The 23,423-nt window shown below is 40.5% G+C and overlaps 1 protein-coding gene across 1 annotated transcript in view; it reads right to left on the reverse strand.

Annotated features, from left to right (window-relative positions):
• FGD6 (FYVE, RhoGEF and PH domain containing 6) overlaps window positions 1–23,423 on the reverse strand; it is a 70,141-nt gene that overhangs the window by 44,383 nt on the left and 2,335 nt on the right. The window contains exons 2-3 of the mRNA XM_068668561.1: window positions 16,178–18,620; window positions 101–242 (exon numbers count right to left, since the gene is read on the reverse strand). Coding sequence (XP_068524662.1) covers window positions 101–242; window positions 16,178–18,620 — 2,585 coding nt within the window. The remainder of the gene's footprint in view (window positions 1–100; window positions 243–16,177; window positions 18,621–23,423) is intronic.

Genomic DNA, 23,423 nt, shown 5'->3' on the forward strand with positions numbered 1-23,423 from the left:
AAACTCAATGCCTTTTATTTGAAAATATCCCAACAGGTTCTCATTAAATAGCGCACACAGGAGGGAGGAATAGCTCCAAAAGATAAGGATAAAAAAATACCTGATCTTGAGAATCAGGCTCCCCTTTGCTGGAATCAGAATTCGTGTCATCATCTTCATCGGAACTGTTCACGATATCTTCTTCATCTGACTGAAGATCTCCCATCACCATGCCAGGATGATCATGGTGCTCCTCTAAGGACCTATAATTAAAATATATACAGTTGCTAAACATACCATACTTTAAATAAAGAGCTTTCTGCTTTACCCCACAATAACTGGTGTGCTTGGTATCACAAGCATCAAGAACAGTAGTGTGTAATGTGAACACGATGACAGCAGTAGGATTTTCTGCAGCGGACCCACAACTCTGCAATGCTTTATCTAAGCTGGTACTTGTACAACACTCACTGACAGCAGCCAAAAGCCCTGGGATGTCTGGAGTATTTATGTTATTCTTGTTCTTCAGAGTTTACCTGACAGCAAATATGATAACTCTGTTCCCTTATTACTACATGCACGTATAGCATAACATTTGTACTGTGTGCCAGAAGGATAAAGAAACATCGCGGGTTTTTTTTCTTCCCTCTCTCTTGTAAAAACAAGACCTGCTCCAGATGCAGTGTTCAGACTGGAGTTTTCTGTCTGAAATTTTAGACGCAAGTACACATACAAGGCTATTTATCAATGCTATCAAAGCTAGCTAAACAACCGCATCAGGAATGGCAATATTATAACCGTTCTGCCCAATACTTCTTAAAAACAAGAAAGCTGAATCTTTTGATTTAAAAACCCTATCCCCAGAGACAGACACCTTGCAGGTAGCTGTCAAAGCCATAAAATATAACAGTGTTCTGCTGCTGTACGAAGATTACAGAGGTCTCTTTTCATTTGCTTCAGCTGTATTTGCAGCACAGAAATTGCATGAGACAGACACACAGCCTCCATTCTCTAACTAGCCTTGACAACTTTAACAGATTTAAGAAATGCATTTCTAGAAGAAAATGAAATGGGGGTGGGGTGCGGTTTAGAGAAAGCTAAAGAAGAAAACAAAATGACATGAGGAAACAGAGCCTGAAGTTTTGATAAAGTCACACAGAAACACAGCAAATCCCTGTGGTCCTAGTTTTAATCCTCAAGGATATCTAATCATTTTAAATTCCACTTAAGCAGTGTCAAAAGTCACAAAATCTGTGTTCAAGGTCTACATAAAGATGCCAGGATGCCACAAGTTTATTGTGATATGAGACAAAAGTGATTAGCTGTTCTACAAAACCAAAAGCAAATGCAGAAACCCCTTAACCCCATGGCTGTTGGAGCCAGCACAGATGTTACCGTGCTGACCAACACCTAATTTCACACAGCTAACATCTCTCACAGCTACAGATTTCTTTCCACAGACGCCCAGTGCCTCCCTACACAAGGGATGGTTAAGACTTATTGAGTCACAAGCAAGCAGAGGTGGAGACCAATTCTTTACACCCACCACCCCCAAACACGATAGCTACTAGAAAGAAAGCGTATCAGTGTGGATCCCATGGGAGGCAGCTGCCAGTCACCTTTTTTTGAATAGCTGAAATGAAGAATACCAACTGTGCAAAGATGCTCTGGCAGCTACGGCAAGGTGTTGATTATCCACTGCTCAAGGCAGAGACTGAAAAAAACAAAACAGCAAACAAATGCTGATCCCAAATGGAAAGATATTTAGAGATGAAGACAAAATAAGCTGGCCTGTGGACAGACCTTGGTCAGCCATAAGACATAGAAAAGACCAAAATAGCTTCGTTCTGTTAAAGCAACACAGGAAGGACAAGGGAAACACCCACGCACTTATTGTCTCCCACAGCCGAATTGGGGAGGTGGGGAGAAGAGCTTGCAGGCTCATCACTGGGTCCAGACGAGAGACTGAGATGAGGCTGTGATACCCTGGGAGCATGGAAACACCCAGGGATTTCGGTTTGGAGCAGATCAACCTCACATAGCACAGACAAGCACGGAGAATGCCAGTGATGGCTCCTGTAGATGCTCCACAAGTTTCAGGAAAGCAGAAAACGAGGCTTTCCCTCCTGCAGCTGCACTAGCCGGGCTCTAATATTTCCAGTTATTTGTTAACTTCAGCAATTCAGAAAACTCCTTGTCTAGTCCATTTAATTCACAGCCCAATGACCTGTTGGTCTGAAAATGTTTAATTTTAGCGGATGCCATCTCCTATCTTTTCATTTTATAGATGACAGACATCTTTATTTCATCTGTGACATTACACAAGGTATATCTACCCTTCTGCTTGCAGGATGAGAATCAAAAAAAATAATTCCTGCTATTTCTTTCTTTTCTACCTAATTACTTACAGTTTTACCATTTGCATCTAGCACTGAATCTATACTGATCTGGAATGACTTTTTCCATTGCGAAGTGCATTAAGAGCTTTATCTCTAACCACATCAGAATTCACTTTTTAGTCTCCTATTCGTTAGTATTTACCTTTGTTAATGGACATTTTCTTCCCTTTTTCCTATCCTTAGTATTTGTTTTAACTGGTGCTTTAATTTCCTTTAAGTAGGATCTCTTCACACCACAAAAATGTTACTTTCACACTCGTGAAATCATAGATCTTTCGCCTAAGCACATGACACAGGAATATTCTCAGATTTTGCTATCATTTTCCCTCTAAATGCTTCCAGACAAGTGCCAACACATGAACTTGTTGAAAACCTGCTCTTTTTGAAGTCAGAAGCAAGCATATTTCTAGGTGAGGCTGTATTCTGCTTGCACAAACATAACCCAGTCATCACTGAAGCATGAGGAACAAATCAGTTGGCTTGTGATAAGAATTTTCTAATTGCAAGAATAATCTGCTTATTTACCAGAAACATTTAGTTGAAAAAATTGAAGTTTTTAGTAATTAACTACTATTGATTTAGGATGTTTAGTAAGTCTGCAGATTAGAGCTGTTCAGTGTTGTTTTTTTTTATTCCTGTGAATTACATTGATGTTTAAGGAATGAGCTCCTTTTCTTGACCTCATGGTACGTATGCACATTCCCATGCTATAAGTGCTGTTCCCATAAAGGAAACTGATCCACCAAATCTTTCTTGCAGCATCTGCCCCAACAGCCAAAGCACCTCAGAGCAACTGCTGTTCATCTTCATACTGTGTTTCTTCAGCTCACAGCCTAACGCATCCCTCAGGTTCTTCCACCTGATGCTTTTATCTTTTGGCTGTTCTGGGTTTGTCTTTGGTTTTCTTTTCCTTCTTCTGAAAACAAATCCACAATGGATGAGTAGATGGATAACGATCAAAAGGCACATCACACCTGCACAATTTCCAGAATCGAACAAGCCACATGTTCAGGGATGGGATGCAAACCTGTGGGTTTGTCCTCCTCTTCAGGGAAGGCTGTGACAGTGTCCCTACATTGACTGGCTTTTATCAGCCACATGTGGGAGAACACATGATTCTCCTTGCACCTTTTGCCCTAACCTTTCGTCACAAGCACCATGGCTTTTCTGACAAAACAGAAAGTGGTTTTGTATATACGGATTACTCTCTCTGTACTTTTCTCTCTTAGTCCATCTGTATCACAAATGTATATATAGTTCACTTAAAATTATCTCTAGACTAAGTGAAATTCCTCATAGCCTTTAAATGAGTTTGGAAATAATAGTAAATCTTAAAATAAACAGCAGGTTTTTTCCCCAGATATCAATTCTCCTTTTTCAAAATACCACAGGCATGCAGTAGTGGTTATTTTTTAAGCACCTCTTCTGGCAGCGCACAATATCCCGCAAATACCTCCCTCTATCTTGTTCCCTCTTCATCACGATTCCTTGTCCTACCCACTGCGCTACTGAGAGAAACTTCTGCATTATCAGTCATGTGAAACACCATTACTGCCAGCTCACCCTACTGCCCACTGAGTAAGAATACCCTGTCATACCATGTGAGCAACTTACCTAAATATAGATGTGGGGCTTTTTTGACACGCAGAGCTAAAGGGGTGTCAATCTGCTTTGGAAGCAGTTTATGGGGTGAAGCAGTATATGGGGTGAAGCAGTTTATGGGGTGAAGTGTTTGCATTGTGCCAGATGTTCCTAATGCAACAGCAGAACACTAATGAAACAAAACATGCCAGTCCTAGTCAGACAAACAGGATGAAATTTTCATAACATAAAGAACTGCCACCAAGCTACTCCCAACAGAAACATAAATCCTATCCTGAGCACCACAAAAATCCTTATTGTATTCAAAACATGACCAAAACACCTTACCTCAAATACCGTAACTTAGAACTGCAAATGTTTATTCCCACATGTATTTCTTTCACGTAAAAACTACATTTGGCAGCTCTACTGTTTGCAGCTTTATAAACTAAGGTATTCAGTGAGGCTTCTACAAGCTAAAAAACTTTCAAAAGCTAAACCACCAGCACAGGTTTTTTTTATTATTATTATTATTTTTTTTCTTTTTAGCAAATTGGTTGAACTGCCAGACTGGAACCATAGATTCACATTTTTTTCTGCTAATCAGAATAGGATTTATTTTTCTAGCTGGAAGAGCTTGGTGGCTGTACTGTTTATGTGTATTATTACAGAAGGTCCAAACATGCCCGAGGCTTTGCTTTCAGGCATTGTTGATTTAGACGCTGCATAGGACACTATAGCCTGAAGTCACAATAAACATTTCAGTCTTGGTCCTCAAATCATTCAGAAAGCAATTGTTATTTTAAGCTTGACTGGGATGATTCAGAAATTCTCTGCCTTGCAATGTCCCCAGCATTAAGTATGTTAACAGCACCTTGGAATTAACTTCATGTGCAGAATCACCACAACTATAAAAGCAAGTTTTCACAGCTCCAAATTATTTATTCATATAGATTCATCCACGCTGCTCCTTTATACACATTTTCTTAAATTTTAAGTGGTATCTCTATTTCTACTAAATAATCAAAAATAAGTAGGAATGCTGAATGAACAAACTCAGCACACAACATTCTGCTAAAAGCATAAAGTTATCTCTCATGCTTTTTGCACGAGTGGCTCACATATTTATACTTCTGTCTCTTCCCCCAGTATTTCTTCTTTATTTCCTGTTTTTTTTTTTGTTTTTTTCATCTTATTTTTAAGGAAGCCTTCAACATATAGGCAAAAAATTACACAAACTTCGGTTTATACTAAACTAAAAAATACACATCAAAACATAAGAGAGCAAATAAGCTATCATGATATGATAGCTTAGTATCATAGCTCGTAGGATCTCAACTCCTTTTTCTATTGATATACCACTTCACAAGCCTTTCACAGTTGCTTTCATCTCACCTACTGCTATTCATCTACTTCTAGTTTAAATACCTCCAGCCCACACAATCAATTTAAACAAATAAGGAACATTCAGCTGTGTGGTTGGTTTGTTTGTTTGTTTTAATGACCTAAAAGCATATTGACTATGGGTCTGTGGAGGAGAGAGCTGATAAGGCTGTTATATTTTTCCATAGCACTTCATGCTTGTAATAGCTGTAGGTATGGCAGCATGCCTCACTGACTGACCCTACAGTGGATCCTAGGCGTACACTTCTGACAATTTGAGAAGCAATTATGTTTGAGAAGCAATTATATGATCTGGGAACTCAGGACAGCAGAAGATGCTCTTGGAATGCCAAAGCAGAAGGGAAATTATTGCCACAATTGTTTGATTTTGTTTAGTGAGCTTCCTTTTGTTTTAATTTGATCCTTTTTATTTAATATACTTCAATGTTTTTCACATTTATTTGCTGCAGGTGTGTTTTGTTTTTTGTTTTGAAAAAAAGGAAATCAGCTGTCAAAAGCAAGCATACTTGGCAAAACACAAAGATAATAATGAATACTAGCCAAGATCATTAATGAGCTTCTGTGGAAGTCTTAAGGAAATCTATGAAGGCATTAGTGATCATCTCAAGATTAATAAAAGCATCAATTAATGTGCTTTTTGGACATATTACATTTTGTTTCAACATCTCAGCTCCACAACCATCTTGAAGATTAGCCTATATTTCCTTTTCGGGACCCTAATCCATCATAACCTCATTATTTAAACTTCAGACTCTCTGATGCCAGCAACTATTGACCATTTTAGCTCTTACTGAACTTCCCTCCCTCATTGTCCTCTTCACATCTCCCTGCTTTCCGTGTCTCATTCAGACGTACTGGACCAGCAAGTAGCAAATGAGGATGAAACGCAGCATGGACCAGTTGGCTTACTTATCTTAGTTACTCCTACAGCATTGGTCACATCTTGGGTTTAATGACAGTTGCATGGCTGGGAAGAGCTCAAGCTGAGACTATGACTTTCTTCGCCAGCACAGAGGGCAGTGTCAGAAACACTCACGGGTATTGCTGCAGCTCTGGTGGTGCCAGCTTGGCTGCCAATGCTGGGCATTGGATGCCTTGTTGCAGACAAGCTACTTCTCTCTTCTTCTCTCAAAGAAGAAGAAGCTTCTTTGGAGAGAAGCTTCACCTTCTCTGCCAAAAACGGTGCTTCTCTGCAGTGAGAGCCACTTGGCAAGATGTTCTCTCAAACAGCATTTTACAAGGCAGCTTTAAAGTTATGCTTTTAAGGCTTTTAAGTTCTGCAATAAGGACAACTCAATGATTTCAATATGCTCTTGGTGTTATTTGGACTAATAGTAAGAAAAAAAAAAGGCAATAGACCGGGAGTTTTTATGGGTCCGATGCTAGGGAATGTGACAGACAGCTAATCTTGATCTCTCTTTTATTTATTTTATTTTTATAACCACTGAACAGACCGTGTCTCTAAGATCCATTAGTTATTTTTGTGAGATGTCCTTCCATAGTTGACATTGCTGAGGGAAAAAAAATCAGACATATATCATATTTAAGTTAAAAAAAAAAAAAAGGCATCACAAAACAAGTATCAAGCAAACTAGACCAATGAATTTATGATTATTTGCATCACTTATAATTCCCCTGGTATATTCTCTCCAGGCTGGTTAGGGAACTTTAAGGATAGAATTACCAGCATAAACACTCCGCAGTTAGCACAGCCAGCAAACAGAAGCAACCTGCTTCCAGCTGAACAACTCAAATGGAAAATGTTTTATGCAAGGCACCGCCCTCTTTGTCCTGGTCTTTACCTGTGGATTTGCCCCTGCTCACACCTGGATTTTCTGGGCAAGGGGCTCTCAGAGGCCCTGCTGACAGCTGGCACTGCATTCAGCTGGTGACACCAGCAACTCTGCACTTGGTTGGGCACATGGCAAACTGCAGCACCTGACTTGCTGGAACCAGGCAATCCCAGCATTTGCAGCCTGAAGCCTTTATTTTTGTGTTTGTTATCCTCAGGTCAAGATAGTCATTATTGCTCTCCTCAACAAGAAGAAAAAATAGTTTGATTCTCATTTTAAGTAAAAACAAGCAAGGCATTTGCTATGTGTTTCACAGTTACAGTTTTGTCCTTTTTTTTTTTAAACTAAACCAATCCATTCAACCCATTCTTCAGCCGCCCTGCTTCAGGCACGCTATGCTCTGTCCCGCTCGCTGTGCACGCACATTAGTGCACGACTTTAAAAGTGTGGCTCGGAGGCCACTGCCACATCCAGCACCGATGTCAGCAGCCGCCAGACCGGCTCCCGCTGCAGGCAGCCACCCGCAGGCACTGCATGCAGCCTTTCTCAGTTTCTGCTGGACCGTTTGTTGACAATTCCCCCGCTCCCTGGAAAGTTCAGCATAAACACACATGCATGCTTCAGATGCTTCCACGCTCACCACAGAAAAGCCTTATTTAAAAAAATAAATAATAATAATGAAAAAAAGAGGTCTTGGTTCTAAAAGTCTCTGAGAAAACTGTTCTCTGACCTGCGTTATTTATCACGTCAATGTGTTTACTGAAGCAACCTCTGCCACGCCACAGGTGGTGCACAGCACATCGATTCGGCTGCCCAGCACCACGGCATGGGTATGAAGAGCAGAGCACATGGCCCCATCACCCTGCCTCTGCCAGAGTTACTGCTGCACACCAGAGGACTTCATGTGGGTTTAACAAGCCAGAATCCATGCCGGTACCACGGGCTGGCCTTCTGCATTAGTACAGGAAAGTGAAACACAGCAGCAAACCACATGGATTTAAACCCTTGCCTTGAGACTTGCATAGGGGAAGGACTCTACCAGTTCTTCTCATCGCCACACAAAAATGTGAGGGATTTCGCACCTTCAGAAACAGGTAAAAGTATAAAGTCTTTGCAGAATTTACAGCTTTTTGCCTTCCCTTGCCATTAATGCTAGTTTCCAGCCCTATTTCATAGGGAGAGCTGCACATCCAGAATGCCCAGGGCCAAAACTTTTGGAAAAACTCCTGGCACGGAAGTGCTAACAAACAGTATAGAGAAGGCCCATGAACATATGGTGCTTATTTACAATCGGGACCTGCTACTCTAAATCTTCACTCCCCCCAGTGAGAAGTGTTTACTGGGAAAGGACAGCAGGACCAGAAGAGAATTCTAGAAAACTATATGACAAAATCTCAAACCATGCATTAGCAATTAGGAAAGGGGGAACCTCAACAAAGTGAGAACAAAAATTCCTATTAATACCCATTTCAAGCAAAATTGACTTTACCTTGCCAGGACTACCATGAAATTCCAGTGTATAACTACTTTTCATCAACTAAAACCAAAGTCAATGGAAGGGCCTAAAACCTTTTGTATTGACTGATCATTATCTTTATTACTTTTTTGGTGACTTAATCCCTGAAATCAGGGCTGTAATGGTTTTCTTCAAAACGTTGCTTGTTCAATTTAAAAATAACGCACAGCCCATCACACTGCAATTTTTACGTGGCAGATACTTAGAAGATGACGAAAGAAAACTAAATATCAGAGTACTCAAAAGCTAGTGACTTAGAGCTAAAATAAACACAGAGTGACTTAACTCTTAAACACACGGCTGTCTGCATGCACATTAGCTGGCAGAGCTTCTTGGCCAGCCTGCTGAAAAACAGTGGATGAAGTAGTTTGGTTGAAAGCAGCTCACTGCAAAGAGTAATTGAGCAGTTCTCAAGACCAGACTTGTGCTCTCTTCCTCTGGTATTTTGCATCAATTAGATGAAGAATGGGATTTAGATGCTTTTGCTGAACTTTTCAGCTCATCTCAAAATCAATACAGAACAACTGACCCCCAGGAACACCAGTGGAAATATGGATATGTATCAACTCAATTCAGTGCAGTTGATATCACCAAGCCATCAGCTTAGGTTGTACTTATTGAATTGGTGGTTTTGATAAAATTTCTTTTGTTTATCCACATAAATTGGAGTTGTTTTTTTTTGTCCACTTCTGCTTGATTAGGTGAAACAGTTTCACATAAGCACAAAGACAATCATCTCAAGGAAAATTTAAACTTGTGTAAACTTTAAGTTTTTAAAAGAAATTTCTTGGATTCCAGTATCTAAAAACAAACCTGCATTCCTTAACCTAAACTCCTTAACCTCAATGTCTAGGGCACTGAGACAACATAGCTGCATACGGTTCTGGAAGTCTACTCATTAAAACTACTTTCATTGGAACAAATGTGAATGTGGGGTAAATCATGCATAATAATATCACTGTTGGCATTTAAATAAAAACTGAAGTTAATATTTTGACTCTTTTCTCTACCAACACTTATTTTATGCCAAAACCCCCTACTGTTTTACATGTACGGTTAAATTAGTCCTTGCTGCAGTTAAAATACCACCACACAAAACAGAGTACTAAGGAGCTTCACAAACACATTTCCTGAGCCAATGCTGAAAATAACCCACAGGAAAAGGCTGTTGTTGAGCACATAAATGGGTCTTTCATCAATTTCCATCTGAGATACTCTCTTAAGTTACACATCAGGAACCTGCAGCGTGTAGCGTCAACGGCAAGGGGGGGACAGGGAGGCCCAAGCTGGAGGCTGGGAGCAAGGCCAGCATTAGGTGACAAACACGCCGAGTTAGCTTCCCTCTCCTGGAGGAACAGGAAATATGTAGAAAGAATGCTGAAATCAGGAAAAAGCAAACATGGAACAAAAGAAGAAACCCTTAGAGACTGTGAAAATGAGGTGACACTGAGCTCCCGTACCCACAGGAGAGGGCGCAGGCCAAAGGAGGCGGCTGCGTGCCCTGCAGGGCCCTGGCCTCCTCCCGACACCTCGCTGCGCCGCCTCGCCTGGCACAACGTCACCGGGAGGAAGGATGAGGACATCCTTGTATTGTACCAGGGATCGATGGGAACAGCACAGCTATGACATTTTTGCCTTCTGCAGCTTGCACTTCTTTGGTGGGAAATGAACGATAACACACTTTATCATGTACTTCAGAACAGATAATGCATTTACGCTCCAAATGGCTCTTTTAACGCATACGGATGGCACGTGCTCTGAGCATAATATGCCATAACTTGCTAGACCATATAAAACAGTGACACAAGGAGCCACACAAAGCCTTTCTGGAAGCAGCAGAGGGATTCACCCAACAACCAGTGAGTGTCCCCCACCAGGCCAGCCTTGTCTTGGCTGCCACCGCCAGCGCTCTCCCCTCATGCACACAAACACATCCAGAACTTCAACCACATCTATTTTTAGGTAGCACCTATGAACTCTGATACATTAGAAATCTTTTACTACTGCTTTTCTAATTCTAGAAAAAAAATTGCCATGCACCATACCTAGGACGACTTGCTTCACCATTTCTTTCTATCAACCAAGAGCCCTTCAAAAGAAGATGAAGGATAAATCAAAGCCACTCAGAAGACAGAAATTCTATTTCATGACAACTTTGGAGATCTTCACAATTGTTTTCATTTCATAAGGCTTTCCTAACATTTTCAAAACAGGATTGTATGCTAGAATGATGGACTTGGTTTTGGAAATATGCAGTTTTCCAATTCATTTCCCTCCCTTGGAGGTGACAAGAAAGCACTGGACCTCAGAATCTTTTCCAATGTTAAACCAAACAAAACCAGCACATTTCAAACATGTTTGCATGAGCATGTGTCAAAATAAATAAATAAATAAATAAAATAAGTTCCTATTTTTTTCCAGTTAAAAAGAAAAAAGACAACAGCTTGGTATACTTCTCCCAGAGCGTTTCAAGATTCAATTATTTTCCCAGAGTATATATCTTCTTCTTGTAATATGTGAAATTATTTCAGGTTGTATAGCAGACTAAATTATAAACCTGTGTGACTCAAAAGCACCCCAATACTAGGGAAAATTGCTCCTGCTATTGGAAAATCAGGCCACGGAGACAAAGACTTGCATAAAGATTCCTGCAAGAAAAGAAAGAAAAAGACAACACACCCTACATGTTTTCTTAAGCAAAAAATTCACTGCAAGTCTGTCATGCACTTTCATTGCACTACCCTAGCATTATAAAATAATTAACTCAACAATACAAAATAAAGTATTTCCAGGCCCATAGACAGTGATTTGAGCTGACCCTCTGGAAAGAGCAGATGGTCTCAGAGTGGTGTACAGCCATAGTGAGAAGGTCCCAGCATCCAGATACACCCAAATCCTTCCTAAAGTGTTTGGGTCTGAACACTGGTATTTTTACCAATGTTACCATAGTTTTTCTTTAAACACAAAAATACAAACAAAATGCCTTCAATACCTAAAATGTATTTCAAGCATTCAAATCTTAGTGTGCTCAAAAAATGTTTTTAGATGTTATTTAGACACTGCAGTATTTTGTCAATTTAATATTTCTCTTAAAATGTTTCTGAACAGGAACCTTGAAGTTGTCTTCACAACCCACCACCACCCCCTCCCTAAAAAAAAAAATCCCCCACCCCCCTCAAAAAAAAATAAAAAATCACTACCATAGCCAATGACTAAACAGTACCACATTTATCTGGTGTAACACTGCTCATGAGACGCATGCCTCAACCCTGATGAAGTTCAGTACATCAAAGAGGAATACCTATCAAAGCCAAGCGCTTAATCACACATATTTCAGTACTAAATTCACTATTCCAGGAAGGCTTTCATGGAGACACAATTGACCTCTTGAGGATTCAGTCGCTGAATCAGAATTTAGTCCTGGTAACTAAATTTACATTTTGCACTGGGGTGTTCATTTCTGGAAAATCAATGGACTGATCTAAATTTGCACAGATGGGGGAAAATAGGAAGTAGCCTATAATGAAAGCAACATGAAGATCTCAAAGCATTGTTGTCACATGGCACTCCCCATCCTCCAACCTTTTCAAAAGGAAAATCCTAGCAGGAAATACAATGATGATGACACAGCTATAAATTTCATCCAAATCAATTAGTAATCATGTACACTTGCAAAACCTTGAAGGAACAGCAACAAAAGTAGCCGGTAAATACAGTATGCTATTCCTGAAGGGTGGAGGAACCTGAAGAACAATTCTCCTGCCTCAAACAATACAAAAAAATGCAAAAAGGAAGTCCATGAGATCCAGAGAAGTTCAAGTTACTGTTTTCTGTAGCATGACATATGTTCCAAATAATTTTTGCTTTTCCTCCAGACACTCAAGTACACTCAAGTTTACTTTTGGTTATAATGAAGATCTTGTCATCTTCTTCTTCAAAAAAAAGTTATTAAGAATAGAAGGATAACGTATAAATAATTCTCTTTTACTGGTAGGTTTTAAAAATCATGTCACTTCAAAACAGCAACATTTTGATCTGCTGGTTTCTGATAATATTAAAAAGGATTGCTGTGTTGGTATCAGCAGCACGTACTTTTCTCCTTAGATTTCAGGCCTGGACTATTAGTTTCTCAGAAGTAACACCCTAAAAAAAAGCTGTTTTCCTTGTTGTTACCTGCAAGTAGCTAGTGATATTTAAAACTTACTTTACATTTATCTGTACATTTTTTTATCCCACAGCATCTATTCTTTGCTCCCTTTGTTTGCAGATTCCTCATAACAATGCATGCACTTTCATTATTCATTTTAATTTGGTAGTCAAACAGGTAGACTAGGGCAGAATAAACAATCCTTAAAAACTGTTTAAGAGACTTTTTTCTACAGTGAAAACAAAACACGGATTATCTGCTATCAAGGTTCTGTCATTACTGTCTTTATTCAGTATATTCAGGTGATGTGCTGATAATGAACACGAGCCCCCAGGCTCCCACTGGCAGGCTCTGTCCCCACTGTGTGGTTCACAGCCCACACCAGGACACTCGCTCCCCTCCTTCTAAAGTCAAGCCCCACATCAGCAGAAGGGAAGCTGACATCAAATAACTCAAAAATCAAGTGGTTAGTGACAACTGGTACCCAAACCATTAATTATCCAGGCCCTCCATTCTAGATTTAAATTCCTGTGGGAAGGCCAAAGCAAATAAAAATTATCTGAATTTAATAAAACATACAAATTTAGGCTAAGCACATCAGAAGCTATTAACATTCTTCATTAAAGCCTACTGGTTTTACCAGATAGGATCAGGGAAAGCTTCTCAGTAGCCACTGGAGCACTGGATACATTATGGTGATTTTACATCTTACTCCACAAAGAAATGTAACACTGGGGAGATGCTACTGAACTCTTCTAGTAATGCAAACCCTGTGTTCAGGATCAATATACTGCATATATGCTATTATTGTGACTAGAAGTGTAGGCAATCAGTCTATGAACTTCTCAGAAAAAAAATCTCATTTATACCCCGTCTTTTATCATAAGATAACCTGCTTTGACACCCATTAGCAGTGCCTCACAGAAGTTTTATGTGCCATGATTTATGAAAAAGAGGTAAGCACATGTTCTGACAGGCTGGGGAAAATGCTAGCAGTAATTATTACAATAACATGGCATGTTTCTCTAACCAGTTTTATAACACCACTTGGCACAGGGAACGCCAGAAGTTTCTTAAAGAGCTATGCAGAAAAGGGAAGATGGCATTGATAAAGAGGCTACAAAAGGAGCTAGGAAAACAACGGATGGGAAAACCAGAGAAGCTGCCTGCTTGGCTCCAGCTGGGTTAGGACCCTGGCAACTTCCAGGCAGAGCCAACACCAGCCCTTGCACCTGCTCCTTCAGCTCCATCCAGCTGGTCTGTCTCAGGAGACCACTGCCCTCCGTGTCTCCTTCTTCTCCTTGAGATTTCTTTGTTCCCTGAGACCTACTGAAGTAATTTCGTATGTAAATAATTTCCTATGGTAGTTTCTGACTGGGACTCTATAGTAGTTTAACATAAACACTGAGATGAAGTGTTCTGGTTATGTTTTTCTATGTGTGCTTTTTAAAGAAAAACACAACACAAACCCAGTTCTGCCAAGACCACCCAGCTTAGAGAGCACTACAGGTGCAGATGTGCCAGAGTACAAGAGATCACTTAAACCCTTAACTCACTGTTGGTACTGAGGAGGGATGCTGTGGAGAGGGAATAACCATAAATCTCATACACTCAGCCAGGTGAGAAAACTAAGCAGCCACTGCAGTCTCATGCCTACTGCACTTTATTCAGCAAAATGTTCCTCTTCCTAAAACAAAGAGAAACGCTCACCTGATTCATGACCACAACACAAACCTAAATAATCAAACATACATAAAATATATCCTTCTTTAGGTTTGGACTCACACTTCTTCGGTAAACCAAAGCAAGGAAATACCGAAAGAATGGAGTCAACAGCCCCAAAAGATAACCCAAAATTAGGTTTAAACAAAGAGCATACACTCGGTCAGGAATTCATGGCACTTAAAGAATTCCATGATGAAAACAAGAAGCACCCTATTGTAAGCAAGAAAGATACTCAACAAGCATATAAGCAAATACATGTATATCAATACCAAGCCCGTAACTAGAAATCCTACTTCCCACAATAAAGTTTCATGCTTTCCATCAAACAGTCCAAAGTTAAGAATATCAACTCTGTAAACAATTACTAACAAAGGATGCCACTTAAAATGTAACTCCACCTCTGTAAGAGAACACGCTCCCCTAGAGAACAGAAAGACTCTTTGGAGCATGCATTTGCTGCTCACGCATCCAAAATGAAGCTTAGCTTATAATCACACATAACTTTTTTTTTTAATGGGAGATTTCTATCTCATTTGTTCTCATCAATATGCAAATACTCTCAAGAGTGTAAAGAAGCTTGCTGGGGACTATGAAATACACAAGTTGGGTATTTTGTTTAAATCCTTAACACTGGTTTGAGACAACGCTTAAGGTTCTTCAAGACCAACTGATTAGCTGAATTTAATTAGTTAAGTAATACCAAGTTGGGTCAAAACAATGCTTCACCCATTACAATACTCTGACAGACACAGTAGGAAATGCTATTTCAGGAGAACGTATTAGCCTGCCCCTCCCTGCGGCCCATTCCTCCTGCCAGCATCCACAATCACAGCACTACAGAAGTTACGAGGTCTGCACCTGCCTATTCCATTTAGCATCTGTTTGGGACATCTCTGTGAATTGGTGCAATTCCTTTCTGAATCTGAGGATACTATCTATCGACCTCCACCACCTCCCTGGACAGTGTAACAGCCGTTTGCTCCCTGCCCTGCAGCGAGCGCTTCATTTCCCCTACCATGTCACAAACCCCTGTCTTCCGAAATGTTTTGTATGGGTCACGCAGGACTCATGCAGTTCCACTAACCTTACTGCACCTGTTGGCACAGGAAGATACAGAACACTCAGTGTGTTCATGAAGAAGCAGTATCTTTTCTTATACCAGAAAAACTTTCAAGACCCGATGAAGAATTTGCATACCCAAAAGCTTGTCTGCTTTTTCCAGCTGTATCAGCTGATCTAAAAATATATTTATTTCTCCTACAAACCTAGCAACTGTGCACTCTATGGACATTTTTCAAGTTGATCCTGAGACTGAGGTAAGGTTCATTCCTCCTTATTTAAGTATTCCTGAATACAAAAACATGACTGTATCTAATTGCTTTAATTTAAATTGGTAAAGCACACACATGCATTTCCCAAATTTTGATCACGAATGAGGAATATGTAGCTTATTTTTCCTCTTGACCAAGTGCAGTTTTCAGCACTTCAAAAGCAAACGCAGAGATATACAATAATGACCATTCTGCTGACACTTAATGAAAGGGGGACAGCCTCTCAGCTCATCCCCCAAACGTGTTCACAACCACCAGAGCTGCAAGGGAGATGTTTAGCCTCCCTTTCCGCTTTATGTTACCTGCCATGTCTCACACGCCTGCTTGCAGCTTGAAAAGTCTCCTCCACCTCATACAAGCTAGGGCTCTGGTCTTCCACATTGCTGGAATTCTGCCATTCCAAACAGAGATTTTTACCAGCACCCATAGCAAAAGGCAAGTTCTCATACTCCGGTATTTCCTCGTAGTGACGCACGTTCTCATATTCTGGAGCACAACTGCTGGTTACAGAATTCAAATGCATTTGGGACAAAATCTCTCCCGACACTGCGTGCCCATCTAAAGACTCCAGCCTCTGGGTATTTCGCATCTCAGGCTGGCTTCTGTTTCTCTGCCTCTTCTTCTGCATTGCTGGACTACTGATTTCCATAGAATGTGCCTTGGCAGATTTAGCTTTCCTTTCACTGCCTGCAGATGCCATATGCCGGCTGTTACCACTCCCACACCCTTCTCCAGTGGAAAGGTTAGTGACAGAACTGTCCATTGACTGGCTGCCTTTGGACAGAAATTTTTGGAAGTCACTTTTCATTAAGCAAACCGACAGCTTCATGTTGAGAAACTTTTTCAAACTGTTTTTCTTCTGCGGGTCTTTGCAAGGTTTGTCTGTCCTGTCCATGTCCACAGAAGAGAGAGATTTGGCCCGAGGCTTTGTCACAACCGTCAAGTGGTTGAAGCTGGGAGCAACACTAGCAGTTTTTAATGACTCAGAATTTCCTGAAAACGGAAGAATAGGATGAGGTAACTTCCAGACAGGTTTCTCAGAGGATCGTTTAGGCATGTCACAGGATGACGATGTACCTTGCTCCTTGACTGGAGTGTGTGTGAAGTGAGATCCTTCCAGAAGGCTTTTCGATTTGTCTTCACTGGAGGCATAAGAACTTTTCTCCACAAGCTCTGCTGATGCAGCTTTCTTCAGCAGTCCTGCAGCTGGTAGGCTGTGCCGCTGTGGTTTCTTAGGAATGACTTTTGGAGAACTTTCATCCTTTATTTTCACTTCTTTATCTTCCACTTTTTGTAGGGAAACATGAAGACTATTAGAAGTAGGTGAGTGCTGACTGCCAGTGAGTTTGATTTGCTTTGGCAAACTCATAGACAAAGTATCACACCGGATAAAACTAGTCCTTTTGTCCACTGCGTCTAGCATACTAGCATCATCTTTCATCTTATCCATGGAGTTACCTAAGTCATGGTCTGTATCTAAAGAACATTCAACATTTTCCACCAAATCACAAGTTTTGTGAAATAACTGAGGCAAAAGACTTTGCAGTGTTGACTCTTCAGTATCAGCAGGTTCCTTCACTGGATGCATTTTCTCTGCAATGCTTTGATTTATCTCAGATTTTTCAGGATGAAGCACTTCTGTATCATTGTTGTAACAAACACTCTGACCAAGGACATTAATTTTTGCTGGCTTTTTAAGGCTTTGTTCAGCAGACCCAATGGGATCATTCTCTGAATTAGATGGTTCCTTTGTTCCTTCTCCTATCGCGTCTATGCCATCCTGCCGAACTAGACATGCAGCACGTGGCTTTCTTGGCTTAGGGACAGGGAGTGTTTTTGAGCACAGGACTGAACACGTTTCAGAGGAAGCTTTATCAGTGTCTATTTTCATACCCATTTCACCTGAAAATGTACTATTGCTACTTAAATGTTCATTTTCCAGGTTTTCCTGGTCCAATGGGCAGGAGCAACTGTGATGGTTTTCAGTCAAACTAGGACAAGTTTCAGACATCTGAAGCTCTTCAACAGTGTGCTTACTGTTAATATTTTGTTGCCTCCCATTAGCTACCTCAGAAGAAGGTGAAGACTGTACAAGTTCCATGAACTCTATTTTAACATCATCCCTGGAGCTGTTGCCATCCCTTTTGTCAAGTTTGTCTGCACACCTGTGCCTCACAGGACTGCTGTTGGGGAATACACCATGAGTTAGAACGTCTTTAAGCTTCTCTTCCAAAATGCTGGCTTTCAGAACTACCTGATTTCTATTTGCCAATTTTTCATTGGGACTATCCCCCAGAGCTAGCACAGTTTTTTCACCTACTTTGATGTTCTCTAAGTTTTCAAAGTGCTCAAGAATGATCTGAGTTTTACAAGTGTTCTCCCCGTTTCCAAGCTTATGAAGGCATTCAAATTTGCAAGACGATACAGGTAGAATATATGCCGTGTTATCTGTATTCCCTTCCGAGGCTTCATTTTTAGAGTTCAAGTGGTCTAGTGTTTGAGAAGAATCTCCTCTGTGTTCCTCAAAGCTTTTGGTGCTTTTCCTTGTAGAGGATGGAGGCTTAACTTCTGGAATAGATGAGCTCTTGAGAACCTTCGGTTTTGGTGCAATCGCTGGCTTAGTTTTCTTTGCTGCTTGAATAACACCAGAAAGTACAACATCAGGCTTCGGTGCAACAGGTGGAGGTGTCGCCTTGTGTCCTACCACAAATTTTGGTTTGGGGGCCACAGGCGGCTTCTTAATTTCTAGGAAGGATGGAAAACAAAGAACGTTAGTCACCATCTGCCCACAGAACAACTTCACCTGCATCACAGCATTATTAGAAGTCGCATAACATTTAAATCATGTGCCCTACAGGACATTGGTGTGTATATGTACATATTTTTCTCTTAAAAGCATGCCTCCTTTCCCTAGCTCTTTTTTTTTTTTTTTAACTAGTTGCTTTTCTTGCTTTTCTTCTTTTTAACAGGCACAATCAAGGGGATGAGAAATCTTCAAGGGTTTCTCAACTGTTCTCAGCAAGGGTTTTCAACTGTTTGTTGACAAACAGTTTAACTTTATGAGAATGCATATCCCTGCTCAGATACTGAAGAATGATGCTAATGAAAACAGAACAGATTAGCCTGATTTTGAAGTTTGCACTATAGTAATACCTTTTAAAACTGTAGCAAATGTGTTAAGTGTCTAGTGTACAATAAGCCCTGAAGAGACAGGTGAACATCCAGGACAGTTCTGTCCCTTCCCCTACCACCTTTGGGAATGTGTAACCTAAAAATGCCCTTTCTCTTCCTCTTCTTTTCAAACACTATTTAGATATGTAGATGGATTGCCATACCATCTGTAAACCTAGCATATGTCAACACCACCCGTTAAGTGAAATGAGCCTGTGGTGTAAAATTAGTGCAACAATTTGCAGCAAGTCAGTGTTTTCCTGACTTACTGAATGAGTAAACGTTATTTCTGTGCATCTTATAAAATTACTCTTCCCAGCATGCTACTGTGACCTAGAAACAGCCACCACTGCTCTGACTTATGACCCAGTTGACTGCAGTGGATGACGAAGCCCAGAGAGAGTAGAGGGCAGGAAAAGGAGCACAAGAGGAACTTGGAGACTATTGTGCTCTGATCCCACTCTTTTTTTTTTTTTTTTTTTTTCTCCAAGATATGCCTGAAGCATTTTCATGTTGCAGCAGATAATTTATGACCAGTGCATATCCTGGATAATAATTTCTACACGCTCAGAGGGATTTTGACATATGAAGGCTGACTTATATAGCAAACAAGTTTCTCATTCTAGTTTTTTAAATGTACTACCTCTGTATTTATTTGCTGTGTTTTGAACAATATTTTAAAATACTTTCAGGAAGTTGTAAATGTGTTATATAAAAATCTCAAGAAAACGTGATAATTGATGTAACACATGCAAAGGGATTGGTTAAGCCATTGATAAAATGCTCCTTTCAACTTTGGGCATGGTGAATTATTATTATAGATGTGTGACTCTATCCAAATTCCTAGCCTAGAAACATAAGAATAACGTTTCAGTCTTGGGGATTTTTTTCTGTTCTCTGTTTGTCTTGTCTAGATAACTTAAAAAAAAAAAAAAAAAAAAAAAAGGCAGATGCATTCAGATGCAAGCATTTCCCAAACACTAAGCCACTGCTCTAAGCAGACAGCCAGAAACAATGTCTCCACTATAGAAACAGGAAAACGATGTTTTTCTAGGACATGAATCATTAAATGGTATCCAGACTGATTCTGCTTAGGCTTAGAACAGCTGCCCTTGCTGCACGTCTGTTAGCAAGGAGGTAAACGTGATGGCAGAGACAATTTTTGAGCTGTTTTGCAGGAGGGAGTGCAGGATTTCTTTTGAAAGGTATGGCTCTAGGTAGCCAAAGATGACGGCCAGCAGTGACCCAACTATCAGTTACTGCAAAGGATGTACCACCTTCGATTTCCTCTCCAAAAACAGGGATTTCCCATACAGGGAACTGCAAGTCAGGGGAAAAAATTAACCCTTTGGATGGGCAACCACTGATCCTGAAGACAGACAGACTTCTTGTACGTTGCTTTCAGACACCGCAACTGCCCATTCGGGTGGGAATAAAATGGTGGCAATAGAGGACCCTGCTTTCTGCAGTAAAAAGAGATGACCCGACAGGATGACCCGTTTGTCACAGAACACAGCACTGTGGTAGTCCTGGGCCGTGCTCAGTAATATTTATTAAATTGTTAAAGCTCCCTGAAAACAGGAGAGAGGCAGTCTGCCTGGGAAGCCTTCCTGATCCCCAAATGAGAGAAGCAGATTGCAGAAGATCCAGGAGATTAAACACTGGCTAGGTAAGTGATATCCCGTGGATTAGTTGTCCCACTCCATAAGCCAAAGTCTGCCAGCCTCGGAAGATTCTTTCTCTGCTGTGGAACTGCCTAATATTTCAGATAGCAATAGCCTGCAGGGCTTTCAAATAGTGTACGTTAGGGAAGACACCGAGAAGGTACGGTGTACTACTATTATCTGACCATGAGATTCAAAACTAAAACATTAACATGCAAACGGATGCAAAGAAAACAAACCCGTTGTTTATATGCCAATATTGGAAACCTGGTAACGAGTACAGCCAGTAAAATTAACACCTGATAAGAAGTGTGATTTAGTAACATTTCTGAAGCCTACTAGAATTTTTCAAATGGCTTCGATGTTAAAAGCCATTGGAGCAGGCAGAAGAGACAGACAAATTGCATGGTGTAACAAAGACCCCACTATCTGCTTTAACATGACTGCCAGTTGCATCTAAAATGGGTAGGGGTCAATGTATTAACAGGCACGTGACAGTCTCAATACCAAAACAGATCTGCAGGAGACAGCTGAATGAGAAGCCCTTTCAAAATACATTTATGACGAGAAAGTAAAGAATCCAGGAAGAGAATGCACACCAATAATTTTCCTCAACAAAACATATTCGAGTTTCTGAAAAACACAAGTGATGAATTTCTAAACAAACAAACAGAAAAATAACAGTAGCTAGGCGAGGGTAAAAGTGTATTAGATTAGAAATTGGTAAATGAAGTTCTGTTGATTATCAACTAATTTAATTCACAGTATGAGAATCCAAACCATTTTGACATAGTGCAGTGCTTTAAAAGGGACATTTTTTCCATCCTTAAAAGACAGAAAACTAAGTAGGAGGCAACTACTTATATATAAAGGTGTAAAGAATGACTGGAAGTCATGAGAGAATGACTTTTTGTTAAAGTGACAAGTGAAAGCAAGCCTTTTTGGTGAAAAACAATAATCAAACATAATCAAGGAAACACTATACAACAAAAGCCCAGTGTGGTGACTTATTTGGATGACAGGGTTTTTCCTGGTACCAAATGGAACTGTTCACCTAAGAACAGAGGCTGTTGGTTGTAATCAACAGAGCTGAAACTGAAGAGAATTTGGAAATAAATCATTGTCGATCCCTATTTTGTATGAGCTACATGTAGGTCTGCAGCTACGGTGGTAAATAATCCTCCAGATTACAAGGAGATAAATGTTAAAAAAAAATTACAGGCATTGAAAATATTTGTGTATGCAGCAACTGCCAGACTGCGAGTGGCATGCTGTGTCACTTCTGGCATTCTTACAGGAGAACTTGGGATGAATTCAAGAAATAACTATAAGAAGTATCTAAAGTAAAAAACCCACACCTCAAGACCCAGGAAAGCTCATCCTGCTTAATTTAGCCAAAAAATTAAGAAGTGAGATGGTGATAGAATATATATTCATGTACGTGTGAGAGTTTAATGATTATAGATGGCTCTTAATCAGGAAACAAAGACATGCAGAGACTCCACAGCCAAACTAGAAAGAAGAGTTGGAAGTTATCATTAAACCCCAAGGATAATTAACTACAGGAACACCTTGCCTAGGGTAGTTGTGGTGTCAGCAGTGCTTACAATCAAGCTAAACTCACTTTCTGAGAAGGGTAGTAATTTCAGAGGAAATTCTGGGCTGAACATTGCATTCGCCAGTTTGTGGTAGTTACTGAGGGAACAGAGAATCACTGTCACTTCCCCTCCACCTCTCTCCAATCTTACCCCATTGCTTAGAGGATCTCTGCATCCAGACTAGCATGCAGGGCTACCAGTGAGAAAACCAAATGCTTTCTTACAAAACACAAAGTTATATTTGAATAAATGGATTAAATGTTTAGGAGTCACGGAAGTGAGCAGAGATATCCTCTGGCTTGCTTGACTAGGAAAAGGAAGAAATCCATAAATAAAGTGAGTAACAAACCTGCCTCACCAACAGGAAATCTATTGCTTATCAGTAAACAGCCAACACTAGGTCCAGTGCTGGAGGGAAAAAAAACAAACAAGGATGATGCTTGAAAATACCAAAACACACAATGTTAAAAAAAAAAAAGGATTAAAAGGGGCATTATTTTTCTAACAATTACTAGCCAGTAGCGCTGTAGGCTGAGGCACACACTCCCTCTTTGTCCATCTGCAGGTCACAGCACAGGCTGGACGTTTCTCCCTGGGGCGAATTATCTCCTGCAGTGTGCTGAGGAAGAAGTTACACCCATTCCCATCCTGCTGAGTCTCTCCATGCCCCTCAGCCTTGCCTGGCTGAACACGTGTTCCCGTCCTACCTTCACTGTGCCTTGCAGGAGGATGGGAACACCCTGGAGCAGCTCGAGCTCTCAGAGCCTTGGCCTTTGCGCCTGTTTCTGTTCCTCAGATGATAGGGTTTGGCAACTGAGGGCCTCACATAAAAATGCTTGTGTCTGTTCTACGCAACACCAGGAATGAACAGGAAAGCCAGCAAGACAATGCAGCCCTGAAGAACTGTTATGAAACAGCAATAAATCTTCTCCTCGGATTTTGACACCGTGCTATCATGCCCACCCAGCATTTATACGAAGGAAAAGGACAGGGGGAAAGAAGCTGTATGAAGTTGAACTGTGCCAAAAAAACTCAAATATCACTGCCTCTTCTGCTATAAACCTACAGCTAAGGGAACGTTTTCCCAGGTTGTGTTTATGCCCACATTTTTAAAC

The sequence above is a fragment of the Anas acuta genome, chromosome 1 (assembly GCF_963932015.1).
Source record: "Anas acuta chromosome 1, bAnaAcu1.1, whole genome shotgun sequence".
NCBI lineage: Eukaryota > Metazoa > Chordata > Aves > Anseriformes > Anatidae > Anas > Anas acuta.